The sequence below is a fragment of the Paroedura picta genome, chromosome 11, assembly GCF_049243985.1.
Source record: "Paroedura picta isolate Pp20150507F chromosome 11, Ppicta_v3.0, whole genome shotgun sequence".
Lineage (NCBI taxonomy): Eukaryota > Metazoa > Chordata > Lepidosauria > Squamata > Gekkonidae > Paroedura > Paroedura picta.
This window is the reverse complement of record NC_135379.1, coordinates 66860675-66879085: the sequence shown is the minus strand read 5'-3', so window position 1 is coordinate 66879085 and position 18411 is coordinate 66860675. Positions and strand designations below refer to the sequence as shown.

At 44.2% G+C, this 18411-nt stretch overlaps 1 protein-coding gene across 4 annotated transcripts in view; it reads right to left on the bottom strand.

The window, feature by feature from the left end:
• Positions 1-18411, bottom strand: part of ZPBP (zona pellucida binding protein) — an 81013-nt gene that overhangs the window by 53011 nt on the left and 9591 nt on the right. For 2 of the 4 annotated variants that reach the window (XM_077303046.1, XM_077303047.1), the window contains exons 2-6: positions 11928-11987; positions 10695-10820; positions 6691-6840; positions 3521-3739; positions 2473-2549 (exon numbers count right to left, since the gene is read on the bottom strand). In XM_077303046.1, the coding sequence (XP_077159161.1) occupies positions 2473-2549; positions 3521-3739; positions 6691-6840; positions 10695-10820; positions 11928-11987 (632 nt within the window). The remainder of the gene's footprint in view (positions 1-2472; positions 2550-3520; positions 3740-6690; positions 6841-10694; positions 10821-11927; positions 11988-18411) is intronic. The other 2 variants (XM_077303048.1, XM_077303049.1) reach the window with 2 other exon arrangements.

Genomic DNA, 18411 nt, shown 5'->3' with positions numbered 1-18411 from the left:
GTTGGATACACACTTTTCTTGGATGCTTTAGGATGCTTTGGGCTGATCCTGCATTGAGCTGGGTGTTGGACTAGATGGCCTGTATGGCCCCTTTCAACTCTATGATTCTATGATTCTATGATGCGAAGGTGTAGGCTTGATGAGCCTGTCCACCCGTTCTGGCACATCCCTGATGCATGCACCAGGTAGGCAGCAGACCTCTTGAGACAACAAGTCTGGTTTACAAACTTCGGCCTCTACACCTCTTAGCATGGAATCCCCAATTACCAATACCTGTTTCTTCGTACCCTTGGGATCAGAACTAAAACCCTTTCTTTTGGGGGACTGTGAAGTGTTTCCTAAGCTTTGTGGGGTCAGCAGGGGAGAAGACCTAGAACTCTCACCTGTGAAGGCCTGTGACTTTTTTCCTGGTCTACATTGGGGTTTCTTCTTCATGGGGGATTGCACATGCTCCTGTGTTCCTGAATCAACCTCTTCAGGCAGACCTTGGAACCGATTGCTGAGCATCAGTGGGTCAAACCTTCTCCTTATTCTACTCCTATGTGTAACATTCTTCCAATTATTACCCTCCTGTATTAGGTGCTCCTGATTTTGTTTTGATAGATTTCCCTCCTCCTGCAGTGTAATCAATCGTTTCTCTAATCCCCGGACCTTCTCCTCCAGCAGAGCCACTAATTTGCACTTGAAGCATTTGTAAATATTGTCCCCCTTAGGTAAAAAGACAAACATTCCACAGATGGCACATGTCACTACACAACCTTCTTCAGTCTTCATGCCACTTTGATTCATCCGAACTGCTCCACAAACAGTCCTACACTTCACTGAAACCTGCAGCTTGATCCTCAGGCGAAAAGCCAACAGCCAAGAGTTTTTTAGTTCTTGCTCTTGGCTCCTTACAGAGTATTATGGTTTAATCCGGACCCCAAGAGTCTTTTGGGTTTTGTTTGTATAGAGCAAGAGCCTTTTATAGTACAAAGGCCTACTCAGCAGAGGGCGGAGCTAGAAGTCAGCTCATGAGATAATACTCTTCTTCTCCCAGCTCCTCCAAAGCACTGCCTTCCTCTGGCAAACAAGAGCCTTTTATAGCACAAAGGCCTACTCAGCAGAGGGCTTTGCTAGCAGTCAGCTCCTGAGTCAGCTCCTGAGATAACGCTCTTCTTCTCCCAGCTCCTCCAAAGCACTGCCTTCCTCTTCCTCCAGGAATAAAAATGCATGGTCTTTTTGACTGCAGTCACTTTTTAATAAAATAATTATATTTATAAGAAGCCAAAGGCACTGTCATGAACAATTGGGGAGGCACTGCTCGGTGCTCAGCAGTAGACATAGCACACTTTAGAAGTATAAGCAGCACAATTTGGGGGCTAAAGAAAAACATTTAGGCTATAGAAAAACATTTTCTATACTAATGTTGCTAAATATTATTTTGTGACTGTTTGTGTAGGAAATCTAATTGTCTTCTGAAGAGTTATTGAGTTGAACTGGGGACTGAATTCAACCAGCAAAGCACAAAACACTGAGATTCTAATCTCTTTTGAAGTGCATAGTTTAATTCTATTTTAATGGAGCTGCAACCAACGCCTCTGTAATAAGAAGACCAAAGCTCTAGAATTCTGAGATAAAGAATGCAAAGAGACAATAACTGCCAAGATATCATTGTGAGATAAATAAAGGAGCTTGGGGGACAGGGAGGGATTTATTTTCCTTATTTTTCTTGCAACCAATAAAAAGAAACTTAGTGGGAAAGGAAGCCCAAGTTTTAAAGATGAGGAAGAAACATAGCCAATGCCAAGTCATAATTCAACACTCAGATGCAGAAAAATGGTTTCTCCCCCTATGAAACACTTGGATACACCCAGAATAGAAGTACACATCAAGTCATCAGCTGGGACAAAAGAAGAAAGGAGGGTTTTTTGGAGGGGGGTGGTAGACTACACAATTAACTTTACCCTACCCTTTTTCTTGTCATTCCTTCCTCATGTCTTTGGCCTCCTGTCCTCTTTAGCTTTCCACAATCATCTTCCTCCTTTGTTGTTGTTTAAACATTCCTTCAATATTTTGCTTTTGCATATTGGGATGTTAGTGTCCTGCTCAGTGTAAACCCTAATGGTTTCTACCAAGGGTTGGATGTCATGCAAAATTTCTCCTGATGGACATGCTTTCTATAGTGAAGCATGAATCCATGTTTCCTGCTACAGGCCAAAATGTTCTTCATGGAGGACAGGGCCCCCAGAAGTACGAAGAAGTTGGAGGTCGACATAAAATAACCTTATTCTCATAAATGGTAAGCTAAACCAGCCCTACTCCTTCTGAAAATGCAAGTTCCCTTGTCCCCTTTCCCCCCCCCCCAAACCTCTGCCATCACTACATGTGGAACAAGATACTTAATTTCATTGTATTTGTCTGTTCTTCCCAACAAGTTCAGAGCTAGAAAAAGAGCCATTTTTCTTTAATGTTAATTTTTATCTATACTACCTTTCGTAATCTTCTTGAGGTGTCGCATGCAGTCTGTTCACATGTACTTTTGACTTTCTCTGTTTCTAAAGAAGAAACTGCAACACAATGTTCTGCTTTACTAAGGAAACAGAATAAGAGCCCACCTTTTCCCAAGAACATCTACCAAAAACAAACATATATAAACACATTTTATATGTTTTGGTCATTATATCAGTATAGTAAATGAAAAATGAATGGAAAATAATGCTGTTCCACCAGTGTGCAACCTCCACTGAGTTTCCAATAAACCCGAAACCTCTTTATTGAAGAAAATGGTGAAAATGGTGGACAGAAGCAAGGATTTTCCTTGCTCAAATTGGCAAATGAAACTACAAGCTTCCCTTGCAACCCATCCCCTATTTGAATCTTCACAATGATATGCCAGGCTCCCACTTGCCCTGGCCCTACCTAAAATCAGTAGGAAACTGGCCCAATGCAATATGACCCACCAATATGACCATTTCTTATTGGATAGTTCCTATCCCCCAACTCAAATTAGTTTACAGTCTAAATTTTTAAGAAACTTGGCTTCTCACTATTTCGATATTTAGGTAGTTTGTGTGCACACACATGTATCATGCAATGTTCCTATTCACAAAAGCCATATAATTATTTGCTACACTAGTGACTAGAACGTTGCCAAAGACTGATTACTCATGAGTTTTTGAATTGGTTTTCATATGTTTTTCTCTGCTGTAAATAATATCAAAACGGCTTACAATCACTTTCCCTCCTCCCCACAACAAGCAACATCTCTGGTAGGTGAGGCTGAGAGTTCTGAGAGAACTGTAACTGGCCACCCAGTAGGCTTCATGTGGAAAAGTGGGAAATCAAATCCAGCTCACATCGTGATATGAACCTTGCACTTGGATTGTGTGTCAAGTTCTTGCAGATACCCCCAGCATTTCAAATATTTGTCACTTTTCATTGCATCTGACTGATGACAGAACTGCTTTCAATACATTATTCTGTACCACAAAATTTATTTTCAGTGAACACTCTCCCCACACAAAACATTGCAGCTTACCTGTAAAAGTAAAGAAAATTACATTCTGCAAACCCGCTCTCTGCATTTTTACATGATGGCATTCAGACTTAAGTAACGCAATCTCACAGGAAAGCCCAACAACCAGCTTGCTCAGTATCTGAAGCAATTTCTTCTCAAAGGATGTATTGTAGATACTGTTGCAAGGAGCTGCATGATATCGGGCTGTAAACTCATAGTGAAAGTTAGGATCAGAATAACCTGCCGAAGAATAAAAAGATTTATGTCCTTAAAAAAATAAAAAAAGTTAAAATAAATGCTGATTAATCAGTACAGTTATTCCACATTCTCTTTTCTTCTTAGAAATTGGTTTGCGCAGAGGAACAGAATTATAGCTAGGACCCAAAGAGCTACTTAGTTGTTGTTGTTAGGTGCGAAGTCGTATCTGACCCATCGCGACCCTATGGACAATGATCAGGCCTTCCTGTCCTCTACCATTCGGCGACTGCTTCAGTGACTCCATCCAGCCACCTCATTGTCTGCCGTCCCCTTCTTCTTTTGCCCTCAATCGCTCCCAGCATTAGGCTCTTCTCCAGGGAATCCTTCCTTCAAATGAGGTGGCCAAAATATTTGAGTTTCATCTTCAGGATCTGGCCTTCTAAGGAGTAGGCAGGGCTGATCTCCTCTAGGACTGACCGGTTTGTTCGCCTTGCAGCCCAAGGGACTCGCAAGAGTCTTCTCCAGCACCAGAGTTCAAAAGCCTCAATTCTCGGCCTTCCTTATGGTCCAACTTTCGCAGCCATACATTGCAACTGGGAATTTGCCTTGACTAAACGCACTTTTGTTGGCAGGGTGATGCCTCTGCTTTTGAGGATGCTGTCTAGATTTGCCATAGCTTTCCTCCCCAGGAGCAAGTGTCTTTTAATTTCTTTGCTGCAGTCCCCATCCGCAGTGATCTTGGAGCCCAGGAAAATAAAATCTGTCACTACTTCCATTTCTTCCCCATCCATTTGCCAGGAATTGAGAGGGCCGGATGCCATGATCTTCATTTTCTTGATGTTGAGTTTCAAGCCAACTTTTGCACTCTCCTCCTTCACCCGCATCAACAGGCTCTTTAGTTCCTCTTCGCTTTCTGCCATTAGAATGGTATCATCTGCATATCTGAGGTTGTTGATATTTCTCCCTGTAATCTTGATCCCAATTTGTGACTCATCTAACCCCGCCTTTCTCATGATGTGCTCCGCATACAAGTTAAATAGGCAGGGTGACAGCATACAGCCTTGCCGACTTCCTTTCTCAATTTTGAACCAGCCTTCAGTGATTCCATGCCCAGTTCTCACTGTTGCTTCTTGACCTGCATATAAATTTCTCAAGAGACAAATAAGATGCTCTGGTATTCCCATCTCTTTAAGAACTTGCCACAATTTGTTGTGCTCCACACAATCAAACCCTTTAGCATAGTTGATGAAGCAGAAGTAGATGTTTTTCTGGAACTCCCTAGCTTTCTCTAAGATCCACCGTATGTTGGCAATTTGACCTCTAATTCCTCTGCCTCTTTGAAATCCTGCCTGTACTTCTGGAAGTTCTGAGTCCACATATTCCTAGAGTCTAGCTTGTAGGATTTTGAGCATAACTTTGCTAGCATGAGAAATGAGTGCAATGGTGCGGTAGTTTGAACATTCTTTGGCACTGCCCGTCTTTGGGATTGGAATGTAAACTGACCTTCTCCAATCCTGTGGCCATTGTTGAGTTTTCCAAATTTGCTGGCATATTGAGTTTAGCACTTTTACTGCATCATCTTTTAAGATTTTTAATAGTTCTACTGGAATGCTGTCACCACCACTAGCTCTATTGTTGCTCAGACTTCCTAAGGCCCATTTGACTCCACATTCCAGGATGTCTGGCTCCAGGTCAGTAACTACCCCATCATGGTTATCAGGGATGTTAAGCTCGCTCTTGTATAGTTCCTCTGTATAATTTTGCCACTTTTAAAAATCTCCTCTGCATCTGTGAGGTCCCTACCATTTTGGTCCTTTGCATGAAACGTTCTCTTCATATCTCCAATTTTCTTGAAAAGATCTCTGGTCCTCCCCATTCTATTGTTTTCTTCTATTTGTTTGCACTGTTCATTTAAAAAGGCATTCTTATCTCTTCTAGCTAGTCTCTGGAATTAAGCATTAAGTTGGGTGTATCTTTCTCCCTTGCCTTTCACTTCCCTTCTCAGCTATTTGTAAAGCTTCCACAGACAGCCATTTTGCTTTCTTGCATTTCTTTTTCTTTGGGATGGTTTTAGTTGCTACCTCTTGAACAATGTTGCGAACCTCCGTCTATAGTTCTTCAGGCACTCTGTCTATCAGATCTAATTCCTTAAATCTATTTGTCACCTCTACTGTATATTCGTCAGGGATGATTTAGTTCATACCTGAGTGGCCTAGTGGCTTTTTCCCCTACTTTCATCAATTTAAGCCTAAATTTTGCAACAAGATGCTGATTATCTGAACCGCAGTCAGCTCCTGGTCTTGTTTTTACTGACTGTATAGAACTTCTCCATCTTTGGCTGCAGAGCACATAGTCAATCTGATTTCTGTGTTGACCATCTGGTGATGATGTCCATGTATAGCTACTTTAGGGACATGCAAGAGCTTGGGCATGCCTAGGGGGATTCTTTACCCGTTGAATGACAGACCCTTTCCTTTCAGAAGAGGTTTGTCATGTCCTATAGGAGCAGCTCAGCTCAAGATACTAAATGTGAACAATTCATTTTAACACAAGGTAGAATGTAACATAACAAAACTGTATTCAAGCTTTGTTTCTAAGACAAGGGGGGGGGGGAACTGACAAGTAATACAGAAAATGAAGAACCATCTCTGCTTTCCGAACATAATGGGATTATACTACCAAGGAACTCTCATGAGCACATTTTTTTCTTCTATTTTTCAATTTAGGCTTCACATGTCTTTTGAAAAACTGATGATTTAAAATTTCCTGAATGAGAAGCCCAGAGAAAGTCCTTCTGTGATCTCAATTAGTGAGATTCCAATTATTGTATCTCATTAAGGGTGAAATGAAGCATATAACTAAGCATGCTTAATTACTACAGAATTCAAAGGAGCTTAACCATGTTTCACTGTACAAGGGGTTTCCCCTTATAATTTCAGCAAACCAAACTAGTGTTCTAAAGCAGAAGAGAAAGAAATTCTACTGTATCTTACCATAAATAACGTATTTGATCAAATAGCTTTTCTCAGCTTGCTCAGTGGTTGGCTTAAATACAAGGGAACAAGTGTAAACTCCACTCAGCTCAGGATTAAAGTGCCGGAATAATAAAGTTCCAGTTGGTGTTATTTTCACAGTCTTGTTTTCTATTTTAAAAGGTACAATAAAATTAAGTTTAATAGTGTAAGAAATGAATGTGCTGGAATTCCCAGCACTGGCAGCTGCCTATTTTAACTTTTTGGTCCTGGCCTTAAGCACAGTCATATCTACCAGTACAATAAGAATAAGCATGATTAATGGATCTTAATATGATAAAGGATCTCACCAACAGGGGCAGTTCTCAGTAGGCTTTGCTTTCCTATGGAGCTGTTCATTTATTTCCATTACAGGGAGAACTCTCAAGATGGCTCGAGCCTCATCCATCTGTATTCCACTCGTGTCAAAGGAGAGAATAACTAGGCAGGAGCAGGGTTATCTCTAAGATGGTATCTCTTCAAGACTTGACCAGAATCCCACATTCATTCCAGAAACAGAGTGAATGATTACAGAGGTGCAATGTGTTCAAACGAGGAAGACAAAACTGTTTCATTCACAACCTTCTCTCCTCCATTACGCAGAAGGAATTGACAAGTTTAAGAGATCTACAGGCATCATCACAAACTGAGATGCAGCAAACAGTCTGCAGAAATGAACTTTGACAGAAGTCACAGAGGTGAACACTGAGAATAAGCACTGATTTTACAGGTCTAAGAAGTTAAAATAATGTTGAAAGGAGCACCAGACTTCTGATGGGTAATGTCCTTCTATCAAATGGAACTTTGGTTCCAACACCAGTGGCTACATTTCCTAAAACCTATGGGCTTGGATGCCTCACAGGATTTCCACTGGTAGAGGGGGATAATTTTTATCCATCAAGAGTAGCTTTTTGGGAAGCATTTACTACAGCAGTGGGAGCACCACAGTAAACCATGGGGCTGGCTTCCACGTCAAAGGTAAGGCAGGTCAACAAGAAGCCATCTTGTCAATGGCTTGAAGGAACTTCACATTCCAAGCTCCCATTGCGACCTCAACAGAGCATGTGTTTGGAATCCTAAAATACTGCATTATATTCTGGAATATAGTGAAATCCATTTTAACCAGGCACTGTCTTTTGAGGGGCATGGGCACCATATTCACCCATGCTTTCAGTAGAGAGTGGTTTGACCATGGTTCAGGACAACTCTCCAACTGTAAACAAGACCTCCCTGCAAGGTCTCGGTACAGAAAATTAATTCCAAGATGTGAATTTTTTCATGTCACACTTTGAGAAAGGCCCACAGCAGCCAATTATTATTATTATTTTATTATTATTTAATTTTTAGACTGCCCTTCTCCCAATAGGTCTCAGGGCAATTTACAACATAAATAGTTAAAACACAATAAAATCCCCATAAAAACCCCAATTAAAAGTTACATATAACATATAGCGGCGGTGGTCACAATTCTGATCTTAGTTCAGCCTGGCGGAGAGAATAATGTTCAGAAGAGGGTGGCACCAATACGATAGATCTAACCATGATCTCGATGTTAGAGATCTCAATATTGGAGGGGATCCTCTGATGGATTGGTGGGAGAGCTGCCCTGGTCTCAACCATATGCCTGGCGGAAGAGCTCCGTCTTACAGGCCCTGCGGAAAGCTGGTAGATCCTGCAGGGCCCTTAGCTCTTCTGGGAGCTCATTCCACCAGTTTGGGGCCAGGACTGAAAAGGCCCTGGCCCGGGTCGAGGCCAGGCGAACGTCCCGTGGGCCCGGGACAACCAGTAAATTCATACCCGCAGAGCGGAGTGCCCTGCGGGGGGCATAAGCAATGGAAATATAAAACCCTGGGCTGTTTCTGGTGAGTATTCAGCATGAATGCTGAAGTCCCCCAGAACAATTAATCTAGTGTGTCTGCTGGAAAAGGCAATGGTCTGGTGTACAAAGACTCGGTGGCAGCAAGAAGACAATTAGATCAGACAGTGAGGTCAGCATCTTGTTTGTCTCCAAACTGCTACACATTTTTACAATTGTTTATAAAGAAACAAAATTAACATATTTTATTGTTTTTACAGTTGATTCACACAATATACACTTGAGAAAGCTTCGGTGAAGTGGGGCACACATTAGCCAGCTTGCCCGTTGCATTTTATTATATTCCAGGATGCCAGCTGGCACAATACAGACCCTTGGGACAATCAGCAGACGCCTCTGTAGTTTTGCCTTTGGCTCTTAGTTTTGGCATGATCATGCAGAATATGGTTGGGAAGCACAGTTGTGTACATGCCCACCCAAAGCCCATCATCTACCCACCCCCTCAAGGCCCATCACTGACAATGGGCGGGAGGTGTCAAAAAGCACAAACTTCCACTTGCTCATTATGAACACAGTCTCATGAGCCCTCTTTCCCCTTTCCCATCCCAGCTAGATGAAACCAGGATAGAAATTTGTCTTAAACTCCTGGTTTATAGTCAAGAAAACAAATACACGTACAGCCACAACACACTGCAGTTCCTTCCAAACTAGGAAGTTTTTAATCTCTGCCCTGCAAGGGGGAGTCGGTAGAGGAGAGGGAGTCAGTACATGAATACAGACTGAGCCTCAGGCTGATTCCTCAGGAACAGAATCACTTAATATAGTCAGTAATGACATCTAACAAGCTCCAACCAAAATGAAGAACTTTCAGGTTCCACAGATTAAAATACAAGAATAAAGAAGATAGTTAAACCTCTGCATTCACTTTAGTTTGGCTGAAGTAGCCACAGACATCTTTCCTGCATGCTTAAGACCCACCCAAGTAAAATGAAAAAGTAAATACAACTGATGAAAGCATTCAAGAATTAGGAGCACTGAAAACCTACAAATAAATAAAGGCATACACGCTTAAAAAAAAACTTACCACCCGCATCTTTAACCATTCCTGCAGAGCGGATAAAATAATCGGTTAAGGGCACCTAAGTGAAAAGCGCCTGCAGATTGGCCCCTCCGATTGTCAGTCAGGCAGCAAGGGACCAATCGCGAGCCACGCAAAGCGTGGCTCACGATTGGTCCCTTGCTGTTGCACTTGCGAATTGGGAGGCGCAAAGTGCCTCCCGATCCACCCCCCCTCCAAAGCTGCCCGCGTTCCCCGGCCCGCCGACATTGCTAGCCTCGCCGCCCAGACGACCGGCGCCCTGCCAGGCTCAGCAGAGGCGGCAGGACGTCGCACCCCACAGCCGCTGCCACACAGGGGCGACAAGAGGCGGTGGCTGGCGCCGCCCCCCATCGCTCACACACCCCGAACACTGCCGCCACCAACACCCGCGGCCACGAGGAGCCGGACGGCTGTGGAGCCGGCCGCTGCCGCCGCCGCCCGTCGCCACCAACAAAAACAGGCCGCGCCCGCCGCCGCCCTGCGCAGGAGCTGGTGCCCAGCGGCTGCACAGCACCCGATAGAGCCGCCACCTGCCCGCGCCACCAGGCCGCTGTCCAACAACACTCTCTCCCCAGCCCGCCTCCACTCCTCACACCGGCTGGCGCACACGCTTCACCCCCGCTGCCAGCCCGCCGACGACATCTGCTCCCTTCCCACCGAGGACCCAGGTAGGCCGCGCCGCACCCATGAGCCTACACATGCCCGCCCTCGCCTGCTGGGGGCCGCCTCCGCCAAGCCTACCACGCGCCCCGGGAACGGTCTGGGGCCCCCACTTCCCCATTCACCCGACAAGCCCCTTCCCGCGGTGCCACTGCTGGCCCTCTCCGCACCTGCTCCCGACACCAGCCCTCTGAACGCTGCGATCGCCCACGCAGCCTTCTCCACCGCCCTCCACATGCCCAGTTTTAGAAATGGGCTTTATTACTGGTTTGGAAATAAAATGTGAACAATTACTACATGAAAGGGAGTCCAGTAGCACTTTTATTCAAATCTTGTGTTGGTCTTAAAGGTGCTATTGGACTCTACTGATGTTGTGCTACTTCAGACCACATGAAAGGGAAAATGCCCTACCTGTAACTATGTCACCTCCTGGTCCATGCCACTGGAATATTGGATCTATCAATTCAGAATCTCTTAGATGACTTGTAATGCATAAGATACGTGGGCTGTTATGGTTCATCTTGACATAAACTTTGACTGAAAGTATAAAGCGCCATGATGATTATCTACTGTAATCTGAATCCATTGTATTTATACATCATAAATACAATGTGGTTTCTACGGTTTCAGAGGGTAGCCATGATGGTATGCATTGGAACAGCTAGTTGCAAGTCCAGTACACTTTAGAGATCAACCAGATTTTTAGGGTACAAGCTTTCAAGAGCCATGTCCCAAACATCTTTTTGGCCTCCTTCCTAATGCCACAACCCTTTAATACAGGTCCTCATGTTGTGGTGACCCCCAACCATAAAATTAGGCAAGTGTTCTTTAACAGAAATTAAACCAAATATGACCAATGCCTCTTATCCCACTATGCCAATCTCACTCTTTTCCGCTGCTCCAGACAGAAGAACACTCTCTCGATCTACCCCACAAGGCTGTTGTATGGATGGCGCCTCCCCCCCCCAGCCAAGCTGCTTGCCCTGCCACAACCCCTGTGAAAGGTTTGTTCAACCCCCAAAGGGATCATGACCCCCAGGTTGAGAACCACTGCTTTAGGGCAGTGGTCCCCAACCTTTTTATCACCAGGGACTGGTCAACACTTGACAATTTTACTGAGATCCGGGGGGGGGTAGTCTTTTGCTGAGGGACATCGCCGCTGCCTGAGCCCCTGCTCCACTTGCTTTCCTGCTGGTGCCCCTGACTTCCCACCGCCTGATGGGGGGCACTGCTGGCAGCAGCTGCACAGTGCCATGCCGAGGGGGAGCCCCAGCCATAGCGGCCGCTGGAGAGCACCAAAGGTGAGCCGGCAGCAGAGTGGCAGGGTAGCCCGAGAGGCAGCAGCTGGGGAGGAGGACGAGGAGGAGCTGCGGCCTGGTACTGACTGATCCATAGCCCGGTACCGGTCCATGGACCAGGGGTTGGGGACCGCTGCTTTAGGAGCTTCCTGGAGTCAAATCTACATGTACTGCTGGTTTCCAAAAAGTTGGCATAAAGTTGGCTTCTTCTATTTGTGTTATTAAGACTAGAATTATCGGTACAATTGCATAATTATATAACAAACTGCATTTGTAATTTAAAAGTTTGAAGCCTCTGCACAATTATCAAAACAAATAAGCCTGAATTAATTAAACTAACATGTACCTGGCAGATTGGTGGATCCTACAACTTTCAGTTCAGTAGAATCTACACTGGAGCAATGAACTGTCAAAACAGGAAAAAAAGAGTGTGTTAAAATTTGAAGTTCAGAAAGGAAGGTAAAATATACATGAGTGCTGGCTGATCAAGTATTTGTTTTTTAAAAATGGTAAAGGTTTGTGACAAGAGGCACTAGAGAGCTGAAATCGGTTAGTGAATAGTCCATTGAGGTAGTGGATTAGTCTAGATTGGAAAATCCTAGGTTCTAGTGTGCAGTTGTCCATAACTTACAGTAGTCTGACAATCGTGCAGGGTTCAGACATAACAAGAAAAAGTGATTTGCTGCTACATAAATAAGCCTGTTAGATTCTTAAGACTGACATACTGCAGACTGCTTTCACACAGGTAAGCAAAATGACACAGGTAAGCAAAATGACTGTTTTTTGGGAGGGAGGGCTCCCCAGAGCTTGCCATGACATTCAAATTTGGTAAATATTTTTCAGGTGATATGACTATATATAATGTCAACCCCCACCCCAAATGGCCAATGATGGGTATGGAGGTGGTGGGGTGGGGTGGGGTGGGGCCCTGGGTGAGTGTGTATACAGTTATTGCTTCCCAATCATATTCTGCACCATCCTGCCACTTCTGACATTTCTCAAAGCCTGTTTCAGGGGTTTCTCAATGGTAAAAAAGTTGAGAAAAGTTGAGAAAAGGGAATGTTTCCAGCTGACTTGCTCTTACTGACTGCAAAAACAATAGACTATATCTGCAAAGTACTATCTTCATTGCATGAGAACCTAATTACTAGGGTCTCTGACTTAGCTGGTAAGAGCTCCAAATTAAAAGAGACCACTTTACCTAAAGAGCTTTTCACCAGGTATAACTACTGCCCCACAACAAGATGCTTCTGCTTTAAAAATCACCAATACTCCCTCAGGGCTGCATGACAGAGGAAGTGAAGCTATCTACCACCTGGTTTTGCAGCCACACAAGGTCTAACTGTTTATAGCTTTAAAGGCAACATTTCCTCTTGGAGATCCAAGCTACTTGTTAAAAGACATCTGAGAGCCCTTTTTGGTGATCAAGTGAAACATGCTGACCTAATTGCAGTGAAGATGCTATACAATCCCAATCACGCACAAAGGGTTTTACTATCATTCAGCAGCTCCAAAGTACCATCCCTGCTGCTTTGTAAGAAACTCCTCCTAAGTGCAATGGGGATCTTTCCAGCTTGTGTTTTTAGTAATACAATTTTTGCCTTTAATTCCTAATTTTAAACCTTTGAGAAAGCACAAGCGTATTGAATCTTCTGAGAAGAGGAAAGAAAAAAAAAACCCAACTGCCCCAACTGACTTGATCAGCTGGATAGACCTGCCTCCAGGTTTAAAAACCTCCTCGGATCTGTCATCAGATAACGACATCTTAGAGAGAAAATTGTTGGGCTCCTTTAAAGACTTATCTGCCATGGATCAGCAACTGATCACAGACAGAATGGAGTACCTGAGAACCAGCTTACTGAAAAGCACGGCCAGCACAACTCCTTTATCTACTCCCCAGCCCACCCATCAAATATGAATGGGCCTAAACCTGACCCCAACATGACTATAATTGCACCTCATAACAAGGATTCACCAACGGAAACAGCGCCTGAGAGAAATAAACATCTAGGACCACCAACCAATGCTGTTATGACTCTGGGGGAGGGAAGCTGCCATAAAAGGGACAATACCGAGACAGCACACAAACACAATTGTCCAGGAAAGAGTAATGGCAGTGTTTTCTTTGACCCTAACAAATCTGAGTGGCTAATTGAAACTGATTGACTCTTAAAGGACCCCTCTCTCCTGGCAATCAAGATCATCTCCTGAAATGTTGCTGGTTGGAAACGTAAGGCGAATGATCCAGATTTCATGTGTTTTATCAAAGGTTTTGATGTGGTTTAATTACAGGAGACATGGTCACATTATGAAATTAGCTTAGAGGGATACGAATCCCACTCTGCATTAGCTTACAAAGTCCAAGTCGCACTACCGAGCAGGATTAACCCTCTTATGCTCCCAACAGGCAAGCATAGAACTCAGTGCTCTATCTGTTTGTAATCCCATTGCTCAGGCCTTCTTACTAAAATTTTCCAACATAGCTTTAATAATAATGAATGCTTATTTCCCTCCTTGCTTGGAGGCAAAAACTGCACTTCCACTGGAGCCGCTTCACAATATTTGTTGAGGAGCTTGAAGCAAAATTCCCCTTGACTGAAATGCTGCTTGCAGGAGATTTCAATGTAAGGATAGGCAAAGAAGGCTCTGCACTCTCAAGGGCACTGGGCTTGGGCCCAGATGAACCCCTACCCAATTCTCTTTCTGATACAAGGCATTCCAAAGACTCTCACATAAATGATGCCGGAATCTCATTGGCCAAATTTTGCATACGTTTTGACAGATTGATACAAAATGGCTCATTCCCCCAAGATTACCCTGGGGAATTCACATTTGCCTCTGGGAGAGGTAACAGTGTGATTGACTATATATTGTTTCCCCCTGCTCTGAAAGATCAATTAGAAGTATTTTGTTTTGGAGACAGCACTGATAGTGATCACTTTCCACTGATATTGACCATCAAGGCAACCTCTCCCCTAAGGTCATCTCCAACAATTATGGGCTCTGAAAATGTCCGGGACCCTATGTAGGATCCCGTGGTCACACAGCTCTGCTGGAAAGATCAAACATCTATTTACTGCCAGTACTCTAACAGCATTTAACTCCATACCCAACATCAATGATAATCCTTCTGAGGTTATAAAAAATTACAATAATATAATCACTCGCATTCATCAGCTATTTAGGCCCCAATCAAACTCACAGAAAACAACCCAAAGAAGAATCCTAAGTCCCTGGTTTGATGATGAATGTTGTAAATTAAAATCTCAAATCTGCGCCATTTATCGTGATTATAGGGAATCCAGTGCTCAGCTTATGCCTGCAGAATATTTCAATTATACCAACTAACAAAGAAAGAGCAAAGTGATTATATTAAAAAAAACAATGGAAACAACCTGCGCAGTCTACAATTACCAACAATACAAGACAATTGTGAGTCCTAGTTGCAGGAGCTTTTCATGAGAAATCTTCTTTAACAAACTTCATCCCCTCCCTTACTTGGTATGAATATTTCTTAAACCTATTCCATGAGGACAGAGTAAGCTCCTGTAGCCTCCCTGAGATCAACCTGTCAGACATCCCAGACTGGGCCCCAGTGATGCCTGATGAAGTCAGGGATTGTATTGAAAGTCTAGAAAAGCACCAGGACCTGATGCGATCCCTCCTGAGCTGCTCAAAACCTTCCCAGACTGGTGAGCTCCTCTTTTGGCTGCTCTATTTACTGTAATTAACAAAACAGGCTTAATGTCTGTAAAAAGGTAAAGGTATCCCCTGTGCAAGCACCAGGTCATATCTGACCCCTTGAGGTGACGCCCTCTAGCGTTTTCATGGCAGACTCAATGCGGGGTGGTTTGCCAGTGCCTTCCCCAGTCATTACCGTTTACCCCCCAGCAAGCTGGGTACTCATTTCACCGACCTCGGAAGGATGGAAGGCTGAGTCAACCTTGAGCCGGCTGCTGGGATCGAACCTCATGGGCAGACAGCTTCAAACAGCATTTCTGCTGCCTTACCAACCTGCGCCACAAGAGGCTCTAATGCCTGACTCATGGACAAGTGGAAACCTTGTTCCAGCATATAAAAAGGGTGACCGTTCACTCCCAATCAGTTTTAGACCTATCAGCCTGCTCTCTATTGTTGGGAAGCTATATTGTGTTGTATTGTATTGTATTATTTATTTAAACACCCTTCCCTACAGCTCTGGGTGGTTTACATAAAACATTTTGGAACATTTACAAAGAACACTTATCAAAATCAAAATACCAGTATTAAAATAACACAACAACTAGAACAACTAGATCAGCACTTCAACAATAACTTTCATAGAATCATAGAATCATAGAGTTGGAAGGGGCCATACAGGCCATCTAGTCCAACCCCCTGCTCAACGCAGGATCAGCCCTAAGCATCCTAAAGCATCCAAGAAAAGTGTGTATCCAACCTTTGCTTGAAGACTGCCAGTGAGGGGGAGCTCACCACCTCCTTAGGCAGCCTATTCCACTGCTGAACTACTCTGACAGTGAAAAACTTTTTCCTGATATCTAGCCTATATCGTTGAACTTGTAGATTAAACCCATTACTGCGCGTCCTTTCCTCTGCAGCCAATGGGAACAGCATCCTGCCCTCCTCTAAAGGGCAAATTTTCAAATAAAGAGGGCTATCATGTCCCCTCTCAACCTCCTTTTCTCCAGGCTGAACATTCCCAAGTGCCTCAACCTATCTTCATAGGGCTTGGTCCCTTGGCCCCAGATCATCCTTGTCGCTCTCCTCTGTACCCTTTCAATTTTATCAACGTCCTTCTTGAAGTAAGGCCTCCAGAACTGCACACATTACTCCAGGTGTGGTCTGAGCAGTGCTGGATACAATGGGACTATGACATCTTGATGTGATGTCCCTGTTGATACAGCCCAAAATGGCATTTGCCTTTTTTACCGCTGCATCACACTGCCTGCTCATGTTTAGTTTACAATACACAAGTACCTCAAGGTCTCGATCATACACAGTGTTACCTAGAAGCGTATCTCCCATCCAGTAGGTATGCTTTTCATTTTTCTGACCCAGATGCAGAACTTTACACATCTTTATTAAATTGCATCTTGTTCTCATTTGCCCATTTTTCCATTGTGTTCAGATCTCGTTGAACTATGTCTCTATCTTCCGGAGTATTTGCCAGTCCTCCCAATTTGGTGTCATCTGCAATCTTTATGAGTAGTCACTCCACCTCCTCTTCTAGATTCTAGATCATTAATAAATATGTTAAAAAGTACTGGACCGAGCACCGAGCCCTGAGGTACCCCGCTACTCACCTCCCTCCAGTCTGATGAAACACCACTGACAACAACTCTTTGCATGCGGTTCTCTAACCAATTCCCTATCCACCTACCTGTCTGAAAATCCAGATTGCAGTCCTTCAACTTATCCATCAGAACATCATGGGGAACCTTATCAAAAGTTTTAATAAAATCCAAGTAAATGACATCAACCAAATTTCCACGATCCGGCAAACCTGTCACTTGGTCAAAAAAGGAAACCAGGTTGGTCTGACAGGAACTGTTGGAGACAAATCCATGCTGACTTCCTTGGATCACCAAATTGTCCTCCAGATGTTTGCAGATTGCTCCCTTTAATATCTGCTCCATTATCTTATCCACAACAGAGGTCAGACTCACTGGTCTGTAGTTTCCCGGGTCATCCTTCCTCCCTTTTTAGAAGATCAGAATAACGTTTGCTCTCTTCCAGTCCTCCAGGACATCTCCAGTCCTTAAAGAGGTCCCAAAGATGATGGACAAGGATTGTGCAAGTTCTCCGGAAAGTTCTTTGAGCACTCTTGGGTGCATTTCATCTGGCCCAGGGGATCTGAACTCATCCAGTGCGGCTAAATGCCTGTCTACAACCTCTCAGCCACCCAGACTCAACATGCCACCCAGACACTATCTCTTGGCTACTGCCATCTCTAGATGTGCATAAACCCTTTGACCTGTGGGAAAAACAGATGTAAAATAGGCACTGAGCTTTTCTGCATCCTCTGTTAGAGTTTGTCCATCTGCACCCAACAGTGGGCCTATTGCCTCCTTTACTTTACGTTTGCTCCTCACATAACTGAATAATCTTTTCTTGTTACAATGGGCTTCCCTGGCCAATCTTAGCTCACTCTCAGTTTTGGCCTTTCTGATGATTGATCTACAGTGCCTAGTAACCTGTAGGTACTCTTCTTTAGAGCTCTGTCCTTCCCTCCATTTCCTGAACATTTTCCTTTTCTTTCTTAGTTCCTCTTGAAGTTCTCTGTTCATCTAAATAGGCTTCTTAGAGCTCCTGCAATGTTTTCTTCTTTCTGGGATAGTCATGGATTGAGCATGCAATAGCTCTTGTTTGAGTAGTTCCCACCCTTCACATGCTCCCTTCCCTTCCAGCATTCTCATCCATGGTATGATACTCATCATGTTTCTGAGTTTATTAAAGTTTGCCCTACGAAAATCCAACATTCGCGTCTGACACTCCCTCAGCATGTTCAATCTCTCAGTCTGGGGGGCACCTGCAGATGTTATGGGTCAGTCGGCCCCACCAAATGCCTGGTGGAAGAGCTCCTTTTTGCAGGCCCTGCGGAATTCTGGAAGTTCCAGCAGGGCCCTGATCTCTTCTGGAAGCTCATTCCACCAGGTGGTGTCCAGGACTGAAAAGGCCCTGGCCCTTGTTGAGGTCCAACGTGCCTCTTTAGGAACAGGGATCCGTAGCCAGTTGGAGGTGGTGGAGCATAGAGCTCTTCTGGGGGTATAGGCAGGGAGGCGGTCTCTCAGATACACTGGGCCCAGACCATGTATTGCCTTAAAGGTGAT